The sequence below is a fragment of the Strigops habroptila genome, chromosome 1 (assembly GCF_004027225.2).
Source record: "Strigops habroptila isolate Jane chromosome 1, bStrHab1.2.pri, whole genome shotgun sequence".
NCBI lineage: Eukaryota > Metazoa > Chordata > Aves > Psittaciformes > Psittacidae > Strigops > Strigops habroptila.
The window spans coordinates 89,516,815-89,538,800 of NC_044277.2; the positions used below are offsets into that span (position 1 = coordinate 89,516,815).

At 42.7% G+C, this 21,986-nt stretch overlaps 1 protein-coding gene across 8 annotated transcripts in view; it reads left to right on the forward strand.

The window, feature by feature from the left end:
* HIVEP1 (HIVEP zinc finger 1) overlaps positions 1 to 21,986 on the forward strand; it is a 135,789-nt gene that overhangs the window by 80,994 nt on the left and 32,809 nt on the right. For 7 of the 8 annotated variants that reach the window (XR_003991663.1, XM_030487749.1, XM_030488013.1 and 4 more), the window contains one exon: positions 14,197 to 20,148. Coding sequence is in view for 7 of the 8 variants with exons in the window: in XM_030487749.1 (XP_030343609.1) it covers positions 14,197 to 20,148 (5,952 nt within the window). In the remaining variant the exon portion in view is untranslated. The remainder of the gene's footprint in view (positions 1 to 14,196; positions 20,149 to 21,986) is intronic. The other variant, XM_030487664.1, reaches the window with a different exon arrangement.

Below are 21,986 nucleotides of genomic sequence, written 5' to 3' on the forward strand. Positions count from 1 at the left end.
TAGGCAGACCTGGATGGAGTCTTTCATAGGAATTTCGTAAAAAGGTGCACGTGTGTATGTGTGAGGGGGCAAAAAGAGAGACTGAGCATGTCTGTGGAAAAGGGCAAGCAAGGCTGGGAAAGAGCTCTTGAGTAGCTCAGAGCTGTCAGCATTGAGGACCTCCCATTGATGCTGAAATAAACCTACCCTGGGGGAGATCATCCTTCCCACCTCCAGCATGCCAGACCTACCTGAGCTTCCACTGTTAGAACATTCCTGGTGTCTAGATTTCCATCAAATCACCTAACTTCTGCTTTTGTCATGTTCACAGCCCCATTTAGTCCTAAAAGAAAGACCTGCTGTGTAAGACTTCCTACTTGCTTTGCCAGAGCTCCTGTTCCTTTCTCTATTTTAGATAGTACGCTTGATAGGTGTGAGCTCTTTGCTGCTTTTCATTTCGCTTCAGTTGCTACAGTCAGTATGGAAATTGCTCCATTTGATCCCTGCTTTTCAAATGGAAGATTATGTTAAAGAAATGCAGAGAATATGACTAAGGAGCTTGTTCTATTTCAACATCATTATGAGCAAAGATAGTTTAGTTAACATCTTGTTCCTTTCATTTCTGCTTGTAACCCTCACATTCATGTTTGGGAATTTTATATTCAGTATCTCATCTGACCAGATAGCAGTTGCTGTTTGCTGATAACCCTGCAACTGATTGCTGTTTCATGAGCCATTCTATAATTCTGTTTTAATGGCCTTTCTTCTTCTGTGTGTTAGAAGTAGCTCTAATGATTTATTAGCCAAATCCTAACTTCCCAGTAACAACTGATAATCCTTAAATTGCAAACGGATTATTTAGTCGTGAAGCTGTTCATAACATTGCCTGCATTGGAGGAAGATTTCCAGATGTCCCCCAGGTATTTTACTTAATTTCTGGAAACATACTTTTTCTAACTGATTATCTTTAAACAGCTTTATTCTCACATGGATAACTGGGAGAGACTGGTTTCTGATTAGATTTGACTGGGAGCCCATAAATTTGCCATTGGGGAAGCATCCTGTCTGATTTTATGTCTTTGGAGTGCCCAGGGAGGAAGAGCTTCTGAGGCTGGGATTGCTTGTGATGTTAGTTATCATAGTGTTGTCTCTCCACCTTCTCATAGTCAGCGTGCTTTATCTTAACAGCACTCAGGCAGTGATTTTTCTTAGAAAACTTTTCTTAGTTTAGTATTAAGGCTTCTGTGTAGATTAGGAATACAGAGTTGTTAAGTGGCTGCAATGCAGAGCCAGTGCATAAACTCCACAGGGCTACTTAGTATAGCAAATACTTTTAATTTTTTTTCAGCATATTTAAAATACCGTAGTATATGCCTTTGCTGAATGCTCATATATTGACATCTTGTGAGAGTAGTTTAGGCACTAAACATAGGTTGTGTGGTCTGCATTTGCTGTTCCTTTGTTGCCTTTCCTCTGTTTTTCAATGAAGAGCTCAAGTCCTGTAAAACTTTACAGTGGTTCAGCCCTTGCTGGTTTCTTACACACATAATGGTGGGAAATCTCGATCAGTATCAAATGTCATGTTTCATTTAATGTGTTTCATGCTGGACAGGAAATTAATTCTTTTTAGGAAAAAAAAAAGAAATCCATTTCACTTTGGTCAGAGATTTTCAGATGTGCTGATATGTTGCATTTGTTGCATTCCACATGTTCACATGTGGATGTTGGCATTTCTTAGCTGAGGCTCTAGTGTTACCTCAGTGGTCAGATGTTTGTGGCTGTTCGATCTTCATGGTCTTCCTTATCAAGCACACTGTTTTTATGGCTAAAAATCTGCTGATTGTTACTTTCTTTGCTTGAGCCAAGAAGACAAATGCACAAAATCAGACCAACCTCTCATAAATAAGATCTTTCTTGGTCTTGTTAGCATAGGGTAGTTATGTCCTTACACCCCATCAGGAGTCTCACTGTCAAGATAGTTTTGATGTGAGTAGCCATGACTTGAGAAGATGCCATCAGAAAGGCAGCCTCAGACTACAACGTGTCATTTACTCTTTACCTATCCCACGGCCAAACAAGAGTTGGCAGGCTCTCACATCTGGGATGAAACTGTATCACAGAGGAGCTTCCTCGTGAGTCCAAGCTGTGTGCCTTGGGGTGAAGGTGTCTTGCTTACCTTATGCTAAAATGTTATTGCACAATTTATAATGCTAATCCTCTCTGCCCTTGCTCATGGTGCCACCGTATTTCATCTAATTGTGAGGACTAGCTCCGAGTACACCTTTGTGGCTGCACCTTTAAACCTATCTTTTGCTGTATCACTTACTAGGATGCATGTAGTCTTGATTCTTGGGGAAGAACCTTTCATATTTGTTACCTTCAAAGTCACAGTTCAGTTCTGTTTATATATTAGTGGAAACAGTATATTACATAGTTTAAACTTTACCATTTGTACTAAACATTATTAAATAATGTTTGCCTGTTCTGGGCTGTGTGAATGAAAGCATGACCAGGAGATCAAGGGCAAGGATTATCTTCCCCTACTCAGCAGTCCTTAGACCACTGTTTAGATACTGTGTCCAGTTTTGAGACCCCCAGTGCATGAGGAACATCAAAAACCTGGAGTGAGCTCAGCATTGGGACACCACAACCATCAGGGCTGGAGAACTTGTCCTCAAAGGAGAAGCTGAGGGACAAGGGCTCATTCAGCCTTGAGAAGAGGTGGGGTTTGGAGGGGTATCATGAAGATGGAGTCAGACTCTTCACAGTGGAGCACGGTGGGAGGATGAATGGTAATAGGATTAAGTTGAAACAAGAGAGGTGCAGACTGGCTTGTTCCCCACAAAGACAGTCAAGCAGTGGAATATATGACTCAGAGAGGCTGTACAGACTCTCTCCTTGGAGGTTTCCAAGACCCTACTGGACAAAGCCTTAAGGACTCTGGTCTGAATCTATAGCTGGCCCTGATTTCAGAAGGAGCTTGGATTTAAGATTTGCTGAGGTCCCTTCTCACCTGAATTATCTTGTGATATTACAAAATACTAATTTTTAAATTTGGGAGACTTAGTGGTAGAGGTACAGGGTATGATTTCTTGGTGTACGCATCAGTAAATATTTTGTCTACAATTGCCTTTAATATATGAACTTGAGATACACTGATTTTATGGGCTTGTAGGGTGTGATGTTAGAGAGCATTAAAATTTGAGTTTACGAAGTGTATACTTTCATTGAGGTTAATGGTGCTACTCAAATGAGTGCTGGTATCACATATTAACACAGATGCACCTTTCTTTGGCTTGTGTTAGTAGGACTTCTGCTGGTTGGGTTAATAATGAGAAATTATGCTAATAAAATAGTTATTCCAATATGAAAGCCTGGTGTGAAATGACCCTTAAAAGAGGATTTGGGAACCTCTCTCTTGTTGACAGCCAATACAATAACTTTGATGGGTCACATATGAAACCAGAGCTTAGTGTTGTGTGTTAAAAACACCAAGAAAAATAATTATATGTTTACAGGCAGTATGAAATCATAAAACCATACTCAACCTTATCTATGCCTTATGGAATGGTCCGGTATTTGCTGATATTAACAAAAGAACATACGTTGCCATAGATGACGCTTGATCCAATCCATGTCAGACTGCTTTAGCCTTTGAATGTCAAATCCCTTCCCTCCCCCTTTTTTAATTAATTAATGTCAATTTGTGCTTTACATAGAGATGAAATGTTTTTTAAGGGTCTGTTCTGTATATGTTTGGATTAGCGTTCTCAACAGCAAAAGCTCTTAAGCATAGATTAAGCCTACTGACAAAGGTTTTCAAACATCACTGCTGACTTGGAGTGCTGGCTTGCCTCCTGGCCTCTGAGAGACCACCCTGTGACCTTCTCAAGAAGTCTGAAGTTATGCATCTGAAATAAGACTGTTAAAATTGTTGGTAATTAACTTTAAAATCCTCTCTATTTCTGCTTAAAATAAAGCACGGCGCTTGGGTTAATCTTGGTCACATCTTTCTGTTGACTGTTGACTGTGACCATTTTTATAGTTGTATGTGTGGTTTATGTAATTAAGGGTTTATGTTTGGGGAGGTTTTATGCTTTGGAAAAACTATCATTTTAGGAAAAATATTCATGGCTGTACTTAACATTTAGGAGGCAACATGAAGCTAAGGAGGCAATTTAATAAAAAATGAAAGTTTAGTTATTCCCTGCTGCGTTTAATGTAAGTTCTGGTAGCCTAACATTTGCCAGCCAGACTTATTTCTTTATCTCATAATGATGTTCTTTATTTATGGAAACAGACCCAGTGCGGTGATTCATGAGTGCTTTCGATAGTTTTGGTGAAATCAAAATTAAATAAGTATCAGACATCAAGAATAAGAGTTATTTTGAATATCTGAGGACATTGGGAGGCTTAGCTTTAATCACCATCAGATCTTTAGTAATGATCTTCTTTTCTGAAAACCTTCCATCCTTGGATCGCTACCATTGTTCATTGTCAGAGTAACCTTTTAGCTGTACGTGTAAGAAATCAATTAGTATTTAAGCACTTTCAGAAAAGGATGATCTTACTTGCAGTGCCCTGGGAGCTGAAGTACAATTTTAGGACCTAAACTTTAGGCACTTGAACTTGAAAATCTGGTCTTTGTATGGAAGTCTACAGTGATTTTTAAAATTCTGTAACATGAAGTGAGTGCATGAGATGAAAATGGTGTATTGGACCATAGGGGCAGGTAGTGGTTGCTTGCTCTTTGTTTCACAGGGTAGCACTGAGGGAGAAGCGAGCTTGGAGCCTTGCTTCAGTTCTCTCTTATTCTCTTCCTTTTTTCCAAGTGCAAGCATGTAGCTCTGTTAGAAGGGAGAGAAAGAGAGTAGGTGTTATAATAACATGTAGACTTTGAGACAGGCAGTTCTGGAAGTTAGTTCAACAAAACCATTGAGATCATTTTGTCAAGACACTGTTTAGTTCACCAGTAAGTGTTTCTGAAGAAGAAAATCAGATTGCTTATACTTTTCCTTTATTTGTTGTATGAGTTACTCTGCCAGATTGCTATCTACACCATCACATTTGTGTTCTTTTGCTCTATTTCCTGTGCACAGAGCGAAATGCAGCAGAGAAATTACAGGTTAACAAAGTCATGTTTAGAAGCATCAGTTTTTCTTGTCATGTTTTGAGTGCAGAATTCATACAGAAGCAAAAGAATTAAACGGAACAAAGCAGAACAAAGCCGACCAGGCAAAGCATGAAAGAGATGCTCTGGTGTCCCTGGGATATGAAAAGTGAGGCGCTGAGCACAATGGCATTATTACCTCCTCTCTCGGGCTGGGTAACTTAATCCTGTTTGATATAATACAGCTTATGAAAAAGATATCTTTTAGACATCTGATTGAGGTGATGGCACTTCTCAGCAACACCACTTCACCACCTGAGAAAAAAAGGAATTACTGCCAAAGGATAAGAAAGGCTTTGTGATTGCAGAGGGAGGCGAGCAGAGCGCAGGAGAGAGAAAGAAAAGCAGATCAGTTTCATTTTTATTTCTCCCACACACACATGAGGATGTTTCTACCTTCTCTTTGTTCAGCGTCAGCTTGTTGATGTGGGTACACGGCCCTGGCAAGTTATCAAGCTCCTGAAAGTTTGTAGCTCTGAAGGGCGGAGGAGTGTTTAGCACTATGGGGCTGCTGCTTTCCGCCAGATTTGTTGTTGCCTCTAGAAATACTGATGCAGTTGATCTTTGGGGAAGCACATAGCTGTAGATTAACAAACGTGTGGTGGAATATCTTCAACATAAACTGGGAATACAAAAAGACGACTCACGCAGAAGGAACAAGAAGCTAAAAATAAGTGAAGTTGTCAGGGATTCCTTTTTTTCCCCCAATATGCTAGAAGTGTGGTTGTTAGCAAACATGAGGTGAATTTTTCCATTACTTATAAAGATTTCTAAATTATCCAGGAGTAAAGTAGAGCAAAGGACTTGACTTAAACTACTGTTAAGCCTTGTAAAGCCATTGTCAGTAAAGTACATTTTACAACATTTTGTAGATGGGTACGTGAGCAAACCTGCAACTCCATCTCTGGAATCACAAAAGATGTAAAGTCACAAATACAAATAAGAAATTAGTTCTCATGATTTCTGTGGACTGGAATTTTATTGGTATAGAAATACAGAAGCAGCACAACTAGTGGTTGCAAAGACTAAAGAAAATAACTATTTCTGTATTTAATGCAATCCATAACTTGCCTTTGTTTATTCTTTTTTCTTTCCTTTCAATTCCGCAAACAATTTTTATGATTTGCCATGTGTTGAACAGTATTTTTTTAAAGTAAAGCAGTAAACAGATTATGGAAAATTCTGATCTTGTATTCATAACAAATTTGTATTTTTAGTTGCTTGATTGGTAGATTAGAAATATATTCTTACTTTATTTAAGGCTTTTGTAAGCCACATTACATCTTTCAGCTGTGTCTGTTTCCAGTTCACTAGCATGGTGCACTTTGAGTGTGTTTGTTCCTCTGCGTTATATGGTTGAAACCTAGGAATAGTAGTTATTCAGTATTCTGAGGCATCAAGAAGCAGCGTATCATTTGACTGTTCAACTGCTGTGTTATAAAACTCCCTAGTCTTTTTTGTGTGTGTTTGTCTGCATGGATGTTCACAATTCCTGGCACCCTTACCTTTCTAGCTGTGCGTAATCTGCCCAGCAATTCCTGAAGCACTTCGGTACAAACACTGGCAGTGTGATCGGTGTGGAGGCGTGATTGTGACGGGATAAAAGCTGCAGTGTGTGCTTAAAAGGAACCAAATTACTTACGCTCAATTAATGTGACCATGCTTCAGAAGGATCACCAAACCTTGGCTAAAAACACCCTTTTATATAGTTACCTTGTTATTTTCTCTTTGATTTGTGTAAAATTGTTTTTTGTTGTTACTGAAGAAAAAAGCACTTGCAGTAGACTGAATTTTAAAGAAATCGCCATTAATGATATTGATCATAACTTATTAGTGTAGGCCACTTGTTTAATTGTGAAGCAACGGAAAGGACAAAACGTCGTGATGGAAGACTGCTCGGCTTTGAATATGTTAAATCCAGTCTAATACGAGTAGGTTTTGATGATAAAGCAATAAATGCAAAGTTCATTTAAAGGTTAAGTGAGCAATTACTGCAGAAATTTCTTTCTGGATGCACAAGAGGAGCACAAAATCCCCATAACTAGGCTTTGGAGCCAGTAGCTCTGGCAAGGGATTCAGGCATCTCTTTCATGGGACTGCTGAATGTGTAGGGCTGAGAGAGGAATAGGGCAGGTTCTGCAGAACTTGTACATTTGCCATACGGTATGTGTGTCGTGGTTTGAGCCCAGCCGGTAACTCAGAACCACACAGCCGCTCGCTCACTTCCCCCCCCCCCTTTCTTCCTCCCCCCGCTCCCGGAGGGATGGGGAGGAGAATGGGAAGAATGTAACTCCCACGGGTTGAGATAAGAGCAGTCCCGCAACTAAGGTATAACACAGAACCACTACTGCTACTACCAATGATAATAACAATTAGTGAAATAACAAGGGGAGAGGATACAATTGCTCACCACCCGCCGACCGATACCCAGCCCGACCCGAGCAGTGATCTGGGCCTTCCGGGTAACTCCCCCCGGTTTATATACTGGGCATGACGTGCTGTGGTATGGAATACCCCTTTGGCTAGTTTGGGTCAGGTGTCCTGTCTCTGCTTCCTCCCGGCTTCCCCTCCTCCCTGGCAAAGCATGAGACTGAGAAAGTCCTTGGTTGGAATAAACATTACTTAGCAACAACTAAAAACATCGGTATTATCAGCGTTGTTCCCAGGCTGAAAGTTAAAAAAACACAGCACTGCACCAGCTACTAAGCAGGAGAAAAATGACTGCTATAGCTGAACCCAGGACAGTATCCACCCCTTATTCCATACCATTCACGTCATGCTCAGATCCCACATCTCTCAGCACACCATCACCCCTGTCCCATATATACACATATATATACACCCACACCCACACACAGAGAAAGATATCGTTCCCTAGTCCATGGACCAATCCCTGTAAAATTGCTGAACTCATCCAGTCCATGATGTCAGGCTCCATCTCTTGTAATAGTCTTTCAGGGCAGGAGGGACGGTACATAGTGTTGGGTTGTTGCCTGCTGATGATACCGCCAAACTCATCTGGTCACTGCTGAGCTCGTCTGGTTTCCTCAAAATTCATTCTTTGTTGAGGTGATGATCGGAGGGAAGTCAGGGTCAATGGCTGGTGACCTGAAGATATCTAGCTGGTGGGCTATAAAAGTGTTATAGAGCAGGCAACAGCGTACAATTGAGTTCATTGGCTGTTTTCCCCCAAAATCAAATCCCCTTGAGGTACACATCGGACTTCCCCATCTTCCCGCATTACCCACCAAGTATATCCAGGTCCCTGAGCAAAAGCAACCCCACGAGTGGGTTTGCCTTTACCTGAAGCAGGAATAACCCAGACTGTCTTCCCCAACAAATTCTTTATGTGCACCACAGGAACTTTATCCCCCTCTACAGTACGTAAAAGTTCTGATTGGGCTGGGCCAGCCCTGTTGGCAGATCCCCTACTGTTGACCAACCAGGTGGCTTTTGGTAAATGTGTATCCCAGTGTCTGAAAGTCCCACCACCCATTGCTCTCAGTGTAGTTTTTAACAGCCCATTGTACCGTTCGATTTTCCCAGAGGCTGGTGCATGGTAGGGGATGTGGTATACCCACTCAATGCCATGCTCTTTGGCCCAAGTGTCTATGAGGTTGTTCCGGAAATGAGTCCCATTGTCTGACTCAATTCTCTCTGGGGTGCCGTGTCGCCACAAGACTTGTTTCTCAAGGCCCAGGATAGTGTTCCGGGCAGTGGCATGGGACACAGCGTATGTTTCCAGCCAGCCGGTGGTTGCTTCCACCATGGTAAGCACATAGCGCTTGCCCTGGCGGGTTGGTGGGAGTGTGATATAGTCAATCTGCCAGGCCTCCCCATACTTGTACTTCAGCCATCGTCCTCCATACCAGAGAGGCTTTAACCGCTTGGCTTGCTTAATTGCAGCACATGTTTCACATTCGTGAATAACCTGGGCAATAGTGTCCATCGTTAAGTCCACCCCTCGATCACGAGCCCATCTATATGTTGCATCTCTGCCTTGATGGCCTGAGGTGTCATGGGCCCACCGGGCTAAAAATAATTCACCCTTATGTTGCCAATCCAAGTCCATCTGAGCCACTTTAATCTTAGCAGCTTTATCCACTTGCTGGTTATTCTGGTGTTCCTCAGTGGCCCGACTCTTGGGTACATGAGCATCTACGTGGCGTACCTTCACCACCAGGTTCTGCACCCGAGCAGCGATATCTTGCCACAATGCAGCAGCCCAGATGGGTTTACTTCTGCGTTGCCAGTTGCTCTGCTGGAGCTACTGCACCAGGCTGTTCACTGAGGTGATGGGTGAGTGGCATTACCTCAATGACTCCCTTCCAACCCTCTTCCTCAAGCCCTTCCTTGTTTGCTGTTGCTTGAGGCTGCTTAGGTCCCAAGTGGTCCAAGTGGTATTGGGCCCCAAAAGCAGTCCCAAGCCCTATTGCATGCTGAGCAGGTCAGCTGAGGATCTCCCTTGTGAAAGCCTAGAGAGCACACTGTCCTGCAGCCTTGATACTGAACATCACGGCTTTGTGAGCCAGGTTGTGTGCAGACCTGTTCTACTCACGTCAGTGAGATGCCATTGTGCCTGGAGCTGGACAAAGACCTCTTCCCACCAGAGGCAGAGACATCAGCTGCCAAATTCAGCTGGAAGCTGGTGGCTGAGCCCTACCTCCAGCCTCAGCAGAAGCACAGGGACTTTCAGACAGGGTACGTGCAATTGGCTGTGATGTTAGAGCATACGCTGGAGACCACCACAGCGGGAGGTTGTCCCCGGGTAGCAGCCACCTGATTGCTGGCTGCTCAGCCCTGCAAAGCCTCCCCAGTCAGCCAAGGCACATTAGGCTGCATCTGTACTCTACAGGAGCAAGGTGCTGTCTCACTGAAAGAGAAAGCTGAGAAGAAATCCAGTTATGAGCACTGGAATGAACTTAACCTCTGGCACATGGACCTCCCTGTGCTTTCAGCTCAACAGAGGCTGCACCATCATTCCTTGTGCGCGTGCAGCCGGGATGCGCGGTGCATAGCCACCAAGTTCACACTGTCGTAGGCAACACTTCCACCACTTTCAAGGCATAAAGAAATTGACTGGAAAGCACATTAGAAACTTTTCCCTTTCATTCAGCCATGTCATTGCCAGGAAGCAGTGAGCAGCTCTGGGACATCTCTGGTATACCAGGAAGAATGGGAGAGCAGGCATTCTGGCTGAAGTAGAAAAGGTATTCGCTGCTGAGCTGGATTCATAGAGAACAGCAGAGGACTTGCACGTCATGCTGTCGTGGTTTGAGTAGCTACTGTGCTTGTCACTGGGGTTGGTGTAGCTGCAGTGCTTGGAGTAGCCATATTGTCTGTTGCTGTCGGGGTTTGAATAGCTACTGTGCATGTCACTGGGGTTGGTGTAGCTGTGGTGCTTGGAGTAGCTATATTGTCTGTTGCTGTCGGGGTTTGAGTAGCTACTGTGCTTGTCACTGGGGTTGGTGTGGCTGCGGTGCTTGGAGTAGCCACATTGTCTGTTGCTGTCGGGGTTTGAGTAGCTGTTGTGCTTGTCACTGGGGTTGGTGTAACTGCTGTATTTGAAGTTGGAGTAGTTGCGTTGTCTGTTGTGGTCAGGGTTTGAGTAGCTGTTGTGCTTGTCACTGGGGTTGATGTAGCTGCTGTACTTGGAGTAGCTGTGTTGACTGTTGTGGTCAGGGTCTGAGTAGCTGCTGTGCTTGTAGTTGGCATAGCTGCGTTGTCTGTTGCTTTGCCATCAGATCCAGAGACATTTTTTTCCCTTTGAAGGTGCTGGATAGTGTTGAGCAGGGCTCTGTAGGCATAGGCCAAGCCCCAGCACGTTGCCAAAATTTGTCCCTCTCTGGTATAACCAGGACGACAGCACACCTCGTTTAAGTGTTTTACTAGTTTTTCCGGATGTTGCACTTGTTCAGTGGTGAAGTTCCAAAGCACTGGAGGGGCCCACTGGCCTAGGTACTTGCCCATACTATCCCACACACCCTGCCACTCATAACTGTCCAGCCTCAGGGAAAATCTCCTGGTGGTCCTCCTATATCGTCGTCTAACCCTAGACCAGATTCGAACCTGATACTGCTGAATTTTTGACATTAAACGAAATAGGATGTTCCTACGACGGGATGGCCGTGGGTAAAACACACTCCGTATGTTTGCCAACATGCTGATCCCCAGCACAATCAGCAGGCAGGTTTCAAGGGTACTCAAAGGCCATCTAAAACCTTCAGAACTCTCAATTGCTGTTGCAAATAGGCTGGTGGGGGAACGGGGGGTGAAAGAGAATGCTTCCTTCGTAAGTTTACCCCCCGAGGAGAAAAAAAAAGATATGCAATTGCTAAAATATTTCATTATATACCTCCCAATGTATAGTGGTGATGGCCACGCTGGAAGCACAAACCAGACCAGTTTCATGATCAATGAGTCTATTGTATTACAAGTCATTACCATGAAGTACAGTGAAACAAGAACCTTAGCCCAGGCCCCCCAGCCGATAAACGCTAAAACAGCAAATAGTGGCTGTAAGTAAGGTACAACATGCTGAAACTCTGAGATCAAGCGCAACACGTCTGAGAGCCAAATAATGACCATTGTGACGAGTAGTAACAATGAATGCTTATCACAAATATGATTAAACACACTCTGGTCAGATCTGTCGTTATCTCAACCTTTCGAGCCCCACGTTGGGCGCCAAAAAGAACTGTCGTGGTTTGAGCCCAGCCGGTAACTCAGAACCACACAGCCGCTCGCTCACTTCCCCCCCCCCCTTTCTTCCTCCCCCCGCTCCCGGAGGGATGGGGAGGAGAATGGGAAGAATGTAACTCCCACGGGTTGAGATAAGAGCAGTCCCGCAACTAAGGTATAACACAGAACCACTACTGCTACTACCAATGATAATAACAATTAGTGAAATAACAAGGGGAGAGGATACAATTGCTCACCACCCGCCGACCGATACCCAGCCCGACCCGAGCAGTGATCTGGGCCTTCCGGGTAACTCCCCCCGGTTTATATACTGGGCATGACGTGCTGTGGTATGGAATACCCCTTTGGCTAGTTTGGGTCAGGTGTCCTGTCTCTGCTTCCTCCCGGCTTCCCCTCCTCCCTGGCAAAGCATGAGACTGAGAAAGTCCTTGGTTGGAATAAACATTACTTAGCAACAACTAAAAACATCGGTGTTATCAGCGTTGTTCCCAGGCTGAAAGTTAAAAAAACACAGCACTGCACCAGCTACTAAGCAGGAGAAAAATGACTGCTATAGCTGAACCCAGGACAATGTGTGATGTGTAGTCTTTTAATCTTTCAGTTTGCAAGGAAATCTCCTGAATATCCATTCATCTTAAATGAATATATGTATACAATTAAGTTGGCACTGAGTTGGAAATGGGATTTTGAACTTCCAAGTATCTGGCATTAGCATATAGCTCAATCCCAGCTGGGTTATTCTCTGACATGGAGAAAACGTAACATCTTGCCTTTCTTTTCCTACTGGTCACTTGCATTCTCTTCTGCTACAAAAGTTTTAGGCATTGCCTGTGTTTCCTTTAAAAGAAGGTTTCACCCAGGATTCCAGTATCTCTTGTCAGATGCACACTATGTGTTGGCTTTCCTCCCACAGCAGTATAGAAGCCAGATGGTGTTTCTGCAAGAGGATAGTCTTCATGCCACTCAAGATGGGTCCATAGGGTTGATGAGCACTGGGAAGTCTGAGCTTTCTCCACTTTCTTTCTTGTGAAATTCACTGTGAGAACATCCCTTTATATGTTGTCTTAGCACTGTTCTTTACCTAGAAGTGCACATACACCTCTGTTGCTGAGTAACTCTGTGCTAGGTAAACATACCGCTCAGTACTGCTTCCCAAATGTATGCAGCTGAACCTTTTCAGAGACATCAGCCCTCTAGTCACATTAAATACTTCCTTTGCTTTGATACTGGCAATCAGACAAATATGGGTTTGACTAACAGCCTAATAAATTAGTTGTAAAAGCTTAAGAAGATGGATTTACGTCCATTTAATATTTGGCTTCCTCTGCAGTACCAGTGATGCTAGCTGAGGCAGTAGCTATAACTGAGTGTTAGGAAAGAAGTAATAAATAAATAAAAAAATAAATAAAAACTAGATTAAGTATCACACTGTTGAGGTAAACAAAGGTGTGTAACATCAGGTATCCATAAAAAATAAGCTTGTAACTATCAACTCTGAAATTCAGTCTATATGTTTTTTTTTGTTATAGAGGAAATTGTATTCTGTACAAATAGAAGTATGTGCTACAAGGTTATTCTGCTGAATAATACCCCAATTCATTTGTTCTTCACTGCAGCCCTGAAACTCTGCGTGCATACCTGCCTAAAATCAGCAACAAGTATAGCTAGTAATGAAATAATTCAGATTTAGTATATTTTGTTTCATGATGCACAAATAGAAAATCATTTAAGTGTGACTGATTTTATTCATCCACAGTAGTTGCTCATCTGAAATGCTATTGAAGTTCAGTAATTGGAGCTCTGAAATACAGTATTTGACAGATGGTGTGGGTGGTTGTGCCATTTCCATGATAAATCTACTTACAAATATAACCATGAGGAAGTTGTCTTCATTCCTTGACTGCGGCAACATATAGATGGAAAAAGTGACAAATATGACATGAAAACAGATTTGTGTCTTGGTTTTTCATTTTCCTGCTATAATGATTTGAATTTTTAAACAAGTGCAAGAGAGAGGTTTCTTTTTACTTTATCTGAAAAGGAGTTGCTATAAATGCTAAAATATTCATTTGGTAGCCTTTCTTCCCTTGCATTTCCTTTGAAGCTTTTCCTATAGTGAATTACTTTTGTATCAGTTAGAAAGTATTGTTCTTTTTGGATGAAAGCAAAATAGATCTTCACTAAGATACCTTTACTATTAAAAAAAGATACTGGAGGCAGGAGAGATGGACAGTCCTGTTGCCCCAGGGCTTACTGTTGAGACTTAGAGATGATAAAATGGTATAAATAAAAATATACTGCATTATTCAATTTGCATGTTCTTTTTTCTCTTTGTGTTTTAACAGAAATCACCGATGCTGGTACTAGAGGCACCCAAGATGCAATTAAAGGTGTGAAAAGAAAAAAGATTGTGACTGAAAACCATCTAAAAAAAATACCAAAATCGCCTTTGAGGAGCCCTGCCGAAGCCAAGGTTAAGCAAAATGTAGACCCTTCACCGCTAAAAGCTCTTCCGGATGCCTCCGAACACACCACGGCACAGGACCACCCACCCATGCAAAATGGAAATCAGTGTACCAAACAAAACGGGGGAGCGCTTAGCAGTGAGATAAGTGTTGAAACAACCAAATCTGAGACATCAGTGCAGACAAAACTTTCATTGGCACATCAGTCCTTAGATTTGGGTAAACAGGCAGTAGAGAATACTGATGCAAACCAACTGAACTCACCAGAGAAGAAGTCTCTCTCAAACTCCTCATCAAGTAAAACAAAAACTGACAGTAATGAATGTATTAACTTTGTTGATTGCAGTACGTCATCCCCATGTACCCGTACTGCGTTCGATGTCTTATTAAAAGCTATGGAGCCTGAACTGAACACCTTAGCACAAGAGTGCCCCCCTTATGGGATGCAGATAGAGAAACTGAGACCAAATAAAACTGTAAGCACCTCTTCTAGTCTCACATCCAATAAAATAAGCGTCCAAAATCAGTCTTCTTTGTCACAGCATGAGTTTGCAGCTGGACCTCACTATTACCCGTCTACGTTAAACAATGTGCATGTAGCAGCAACAGCCAAGACTGGACAAGCACAAGGCCAATCAGTTTCACATTCACAAGACCTTATTACTAAGACCAGTCAACAAAATCACCAGGTTGTTATGTGTCCAAGTTTCACTAGATCGCTGGTGCAACAGCAGAGTCAAGAAAACCCCAAGCTCCAGCAGATATACAGCATAGCAGTAACTTCATCTGTTGTCCACAGCTCATCTTCCACTGTAACTCAGGTTTTTTCTCAAAACCAGCTAGTAGCTAGTTCATCTACACCTTTGTCAATTACCACATCGAGTTCAACACATTTGTCTATAGGTCCTGTGTATAATTCAGCCCAGATAGCATCAGTTGTAAACCATGGTGTAGAACAAATATGTAACCTCTTGAAAGACCAGAAGCCTAAAAAGCTAGGGAAATACGTCTGTGAGTATTGCAATCGGGCCTGTGCCAAGCCCAGTGTTCTCCAAAAGCACATCCGATCCCATACTGGAGAGCGACCATATCCTTGTGTGACATGTGGGTTTTCATTTAAAACCAAAAGCAATCTGTACAAGCACAAAAAATCTCATGCACATGCTATCAAACTTGGACTTGTGCTACAACCAGATTCAGCTGGCCTCTTCTTATCTCATGACTCGGACAAAGCACTTAGCATTCATTCGGATGTGGAAGAAAGCGGAGAAAGTGAAGATGAAGGCACTGCTGATGAAAGACAAGATGATCAAGAACTGGAACCTGCACAAATAGTGAAAGTCATTTCGAGTGCAGAACCATTGCAGAAAGGAAGCCCTATTCCATTAAGCAACCCAGACTGTATACCAGGTGACTCTTCATTACATGATACAGAACCTCAAGTAAGGGCAGCTTTACCAAAAGTAGTAGTTCATCCTGTAAATGTTTCTCCATTAAGGGCTGATAGCCCAAAAGTAACAGAACCAGCACCTGAGCTTGCTGCAGCACAGAGAAAAGGAGATTTTAAAGTGACAACTCTTCAGTCAAACTTAACACATACAGCCTCATTGAAGGAGAATGACATAAAGCAACAGCAGAAAGTAGAAATGGGCCTACTAGAAGAACAGGTGGGATCTGCAGTAGGAGCGGTGCATGCTCAGCTCCAGAGACAGCAGGCAACCGATGGTTCCCAAGATCAGCAAGGAAAATGTCTTTTGAGCCCTAGAAGTTTAGGTAGTACTGATTCTGGTTATTTCTCTCGTTCTGAAAGTGCCGATCAAACGATGAGCCCGCCAGCTCCTTTTGTAAGAGGATTGTTGACCTCTGAGAAAGATCCAAATAAAAACCTGCCCTGTGTGCCACGAGCAAGTGGTGTGGTAGCATCAGTGGTACAAACGGTTTGTGCTGAAAAAAATCTGATTCTCTCTGGCCAAATGCGACCTCCCATGGCAACAAAAACTCTTGAGGAGCGTATCTCAAAGTTAATTTCGGATAATGAAGCAGTTGTGGACGACAAACAGCTAGATAGCGTGAAGCCAAGAAGAACATCTCTTTCGAGAAGAGGAAGCATAGATTCACCAAAATCCTACATATTTAAGGATTCTTTCCAGTTTGATTTAAAGCCCATGGGAAGAAGAACTAGCTCAAGCTCTGATATACCAAAGTCTCCTTTCACACCCACTGAGAAATCAAAGCAAGTTTTTCTTCTTTCTGTACCATCCCTTGACTGTTTACCTATAACACGAAGTAATTCCATGCCTACTACCAGTTACTCAGCAGTACCTCCAAATATAATACCTCCCTCTCATCCCCTTCGAGGAAGTCAGTCATTTGATGATAAAATTGGCTCTTTATACGATGATGTTTTTGTATCAGGACCTGCTACTCCACTAAACCAAGGTGGACATCCTCGGACCCTTGTTAGACAGGCAGCAATAGAAGATTCTTCAACTGGTGAAAGCCAAGTTCTCGGACCGGTGCGATTTGTAGAAGAAAATTATCTGGGGTGTAATGAATCTTTATTGCAAAGGAGCAAGTCCCTGGCACAGGGATCAAATTTAGAAAAAACAAAGAAGTCCCCTCAGGTGCGAGGAACAATGTTTGAGTGTGAAACCTGCAGAAACAGATACAGAAAACTGGAAAACTTTGAAAACCACAAGAAATTTTATTGTTCGGAGTTGCATGGACCTAAAACTAAAGCAGCAATCCGAGAGCCTGAGCATAAAACTGTTCCGAACAGCACACAGCCTCAAATTCTACACTACAGAGTCACTACTTCAACTGGTGTCTGGGAGCAGACACCCCAGATAAGGAAAAGAAGGAAAATGAAAAGTGTTGGTGATGATGATGACCCACAGCAAAATGATACGAGCATACCATCAAAGAACACAGAAGGCCAAGGCAAGCCAGCAAATTCTTCCAATCTGTCAAAACACAGTGCAACAACAGTGGTAGGGTCACAACAGCCAAGCAGCCTTCTACTTCAGAGTTCCCAAATTCAGCTTGTGGCTCGAGGCACAGATCAGACTACTGAGCCAAAGATGGCTCCGCTCATTGAAAAGCAGGTGAGTTCAGCTGTGCAAGAAAAGGTGGAGTTGAAAAGACAAGGGACTGGCATCTCAGTAATACAGCACACCAATTCACTGAGCAGAAATAGCTCATTTGAGAAATCAGAGTCGTTTGAAAGAGTGTCACCAGTTTCTTCTCAAGACCCCAACAATGTTGCAAAGCACCGCTCTTTGAATATGATTGTAATCCAAGAGGATAGACACTCTCCTCTGAATACTCCCCAGCATCGTCAACCCCTGTCATCAGAAGCACCTAGAGGGGAAGTTCAAGGAAGCCAAATAGTTCCTAGTGAGAGAAGCACACCTCTTCAGCCATCAAGACTTGTTCGCCAGCATAACATCCAGGTTCCTGAAATACTGGTCACAGAAGAACCAGACAGGGACCAAGAAAACCAATGCAGCGATCCGGAAAAGACAGAAAGGTTTAATTGGCCACAGCGCAGTGAAACACTGTCAAAATTGCCAACAGAAAAGCTGCCACCAAAGAAGAAAAGAATTCGTTTGGCTGAAATGGAGCATTCATCTGCCGAATCAAGCATTGACTCCACACTTTCCAGAAGTTTAAGTCGGGAGAGTAGCTTGTCTCATGCCTCCAGTTTCTCAGCTTCACTTGATAAAGATGAAACTTTGAAGGCTGAAAACCCTTCCCAAGCAGAGCCTGTTAGCAAGTCATCAGAATTCCTCATGATTCCTGCTGGCTCGCACGCACTGGTTGTGCCTGGACCTCATTACCGGGAAATGAGACGTGCCGCCTCAGAGCAGATCAGCTGCACACAGCCGTCAATGGAGGTTGTAGACCACAGGAGTAAGTCTTTTGACTGTGGAAGCATGTCTCCGTCAAAACCTGCTTCGCTCGTAGAGATAGCCACTCCAAAAGCGTCATCTGCGAATGGAGTTACTGGACATGTGCCTCTGCTAGAAAGGAGGAGGGGGCCATTTGTGAGGCAGATATCTTTAAATATTTCTCCAGAAAATCATCAGACACAAGTTAAATCAACTTCTTCATTTCAGACAGCTCATGCTGCGGATGTACCCACAGTGCCGTTGCACAGGCTGCAGACCTCTGGCAAATCTTCAGTGGAGCTTCCTTCGAGTACTCAGCATTCACAGGCTCCCTCCAGGCCTCACTCAGCGATTCAAAATTGTAATCCTGTTAGCCTGTCTTCGATTCAGCAGCCTGTAGATCATGTGCTGAATAAGCAAGGACAGCCACCCTTGACACATCAGCCTTCCCAGCCATCAACTAAAACGTCAGCCCAAGGGGAACAAGTGAGCACATATGCGCTTTCTTGTCACCCTGATGAAAAAAAGGATTGTTTTGCTCCAAAGTATCAACTACAAGTTAAAACACTGCATATAGGTCAGCCATGCTCTTCTAAATTGCTAAAAAATACTTTATCGACTCAGACTGTTCCAAGTCAAGTTGGCGTGGACCAGAATGCATCTTCCTTTGAATTGCAGACTAAACTGCCTGACATGTCCAATCCATACTCTGTGCCTCCTCTAAAGCAAATTGTCCCAAATAACTGCAGCAGTCAAATACATCCAATTCCTCCTTTTGTGGTTCCTGTCCGTATTCACAGCAGTATGCCATCCTATGGCTTTGCAACTGTTACACCCCTTCCTCACATTTTAGTGACCCAGGATCAGATAAATCAATCTGTTTGCAAAACAAATGTTGTGACAGTGCCAATGCTTGAAGGCAAAGCTCAGCTGCCAAAGTCTCACAAAGATCATCAGAAGACTTTGCCAAATTCATTTGAATTTGAAAATTCACAAGCAGAAAGTGGAACCAGAAACTCATCTTTGTCAAGCTCTTTGAATATTATTCAGAAAGTGCCAGTTAGCGAACTCTTCCCTCAACCAGAAGCTACAGCTTCAAGTAAACGAATGCTTTCCCCAGCCAACAGTTTAGATATTGCCATGGAAAAACAGCAAAAACGTGTGAAAGATGAGAGCGGAGCTGCCTGCATGACAGAAGCTAGACCGTTGCAGTCACTGAACATTAGATCTAGTGACCCTACTAGTAAGCAAAAGAAACCAGTTTTGGTAAGACAGGTTTGCACCACAGAGCCTCTTGAAAATCACCTCTTGGATGCTGATGGTATTGCACAGCATGAAAAAAGCAGCAAAGCTAGTCCTTCAGACCTTCTGTTGCCTGACCATCATTCATCTGACACCGGGGTTTCAGAAACTCTAAAGGAGTCACCAGAATCTGAAAACCTTAAGTCTTCAGCGTCGCCCGTGTTTGTAGTTAGAAAACCATCTGAATTGTCTCCAGTGAATAATCAAAGTTCTCTTCTCAAGGCTGTAAGTAGCAGTCAAGAAAGAAGGTCCCCAAGTAACAGTAATGAGAGCAAGCACATCAACAGCCAGGGCCAAGCAAAGCCTCTAACTACGTTGGCTGTGATGAATGCAGGAGAACTGCAGAGGTTGTCATTTCCAAGCCTCAAGACCACAACAAGTTTTACCTGGTGCTATCTCCTGAAGAGAAAACCATTGCATCTGCTGCAAAACGATCAGAAAATCTCAGCCTATTCTACATGGACCATTAGTCCCAACAATCCCAATCCACTTGGTTTGTCAACAAAGGTAGCTCTCTCCCTTCTCAATTCAAAACAAAAAGTTGAAAAACCGCTGTACACTCAAGCAAGAACTACTCATCCCAGAGCTGATGTATTGGTCTACTCAAGCAAGTGGAAGAACAGCTTAACCAAGGTACGTAAGCTATGCTCAATACATCCTGATCACTTAAAAAGGATTTGCTTTGGAAATCATGCTTTTTCATATTTTAGAGAATGTAATATGCCTGACATGTATAGTATATGTGCTTATTTATTTTAGTTATGCTGGATCAAACTGCTAAAAAGATCCTAACTAATTCCGTTAAGAAACCTGTTCATAAGGATTTATTGCTTTTCATAGAAATCAGTTCCTGGACTTAAATCTGTATATAAAGTGTTTATTGTGGCAGGAATGTGTTTGGCTGTTTTTTAAATGCAATGGGTAGAACAAAAATAATATACAAAAATTTACATTCTGATGTAAATATTTTTTAAACACTTTTAACTTAAACTCGGTTAAATTTAAGATCATAATTGCATATTTTGCCTTAAAAATCAGCTTGTATTTTCTGTTAGAAAAGAGTGCTCAGCCTGAACCTGTCCATGGGTACGCCATGAAAACATTTTTCACCATCACTGATCTAACTGTGAGAGGAGCAGTGTATCATTTCCCTTTTTCCCACTTAGGTTAATTGGTAGTGTGAAATAATGACAAAAATAGCAAAATTTAAAACAAAACTACAGCTGCCGTAAAACCACTGACAACTTCTTGGATCCATATGGCTCCAAAGATGACATTAGATCTTGCACAGTAGCATATACTCTGGGCAATGGTTGTGACCCACACTACGTCATTCTGGAGTCAGATGTGGCAGAGCAAATTAGTCACTTGTTATTTCCTTAGCTGTCTCGGAGCTGCACATGTGTGACAGGGATTTCACGCACTGAATAGTTTCGTTACGGACAGGACCAAAGCTGTGCTGGTGTGCACTAGATTTAATGTTTCTTAGTGACTGAACTGCCTCTGGGAATGGGTAAAGGTGTCTCTCTGCCCTTTAGCGTAGCAGCAGGTGTTCGTGTCTATTTAATGGACCCAGTACTAGCTTTTATTGTCCTATCTAGTGAAGCCATAAAGCTTTCTGAAACATACAGCATAGTTCACACTCTTCTTACGGTGTTTTTAATGGCGAAATTCTCTTTGGAGCTGGCAAAAATGGGGTGTTAGCCATGGACCACCCTTTCTGCAGAATTCTTTAAGTCCATAGAAATGTTTTTGCGGATGGGTAAAAGCAATTGTAACTTGTCCTCCTGCAGTCTGCAAAAATTCCTGGGCACTGGGCTGGGAATTTGGGGTCCATAGGGCTGGCGGTCATTCTAGAGTAGACATACCGCAGCCTTGGGAGAAGCCACTTATTTCTGTGGATGTTGCGTGACAGAAGCTTGCTGTCAGAGGTCACCCTGGGATGTTTTTGTGTTTGCAAAATGTTTTGCTAAGATACAAAGTCGTCAGTGGGGAAAAGAGCAATAGGATGAGAAACTGCGTAAAAGGAAGAAATCTTTTCAGAATTACAGTCGAGAAGATATGCTGAACCCCCTAAGGCCAAAAGAGCATTATAGTTAAACCTGGTCCTCCTGAAATCAGTGGGAGACATTGCTAACATTCAGTTGGAGGTCAAAACTTTATCCATAATGTTTCATGCAGAAAGTACATATAGGCTGCTGGCTTTGTGTTAGTACTGTAATTAAACTGAGTTATTGGTTCCATATTAGCGTGCTGCCTTTGTTTAAACTCTTATTACCTTTTTCAGCCTGCTCCCTCATACATTTGGGGGGATAAAGAACTTAAGTAGTGCTAAATTAAAAAGAGAAAGAAAAAAGGATTCAAAGGTTTAGCTTTTCTCATTGTATGAAGTCGAGTGATTCTAAGGCAAGTCTCACATCAGTTGTGTCATTGACTCGTGTTTGTTTTATTTTTAAAGAACAGTGTATCGGAAGAAAT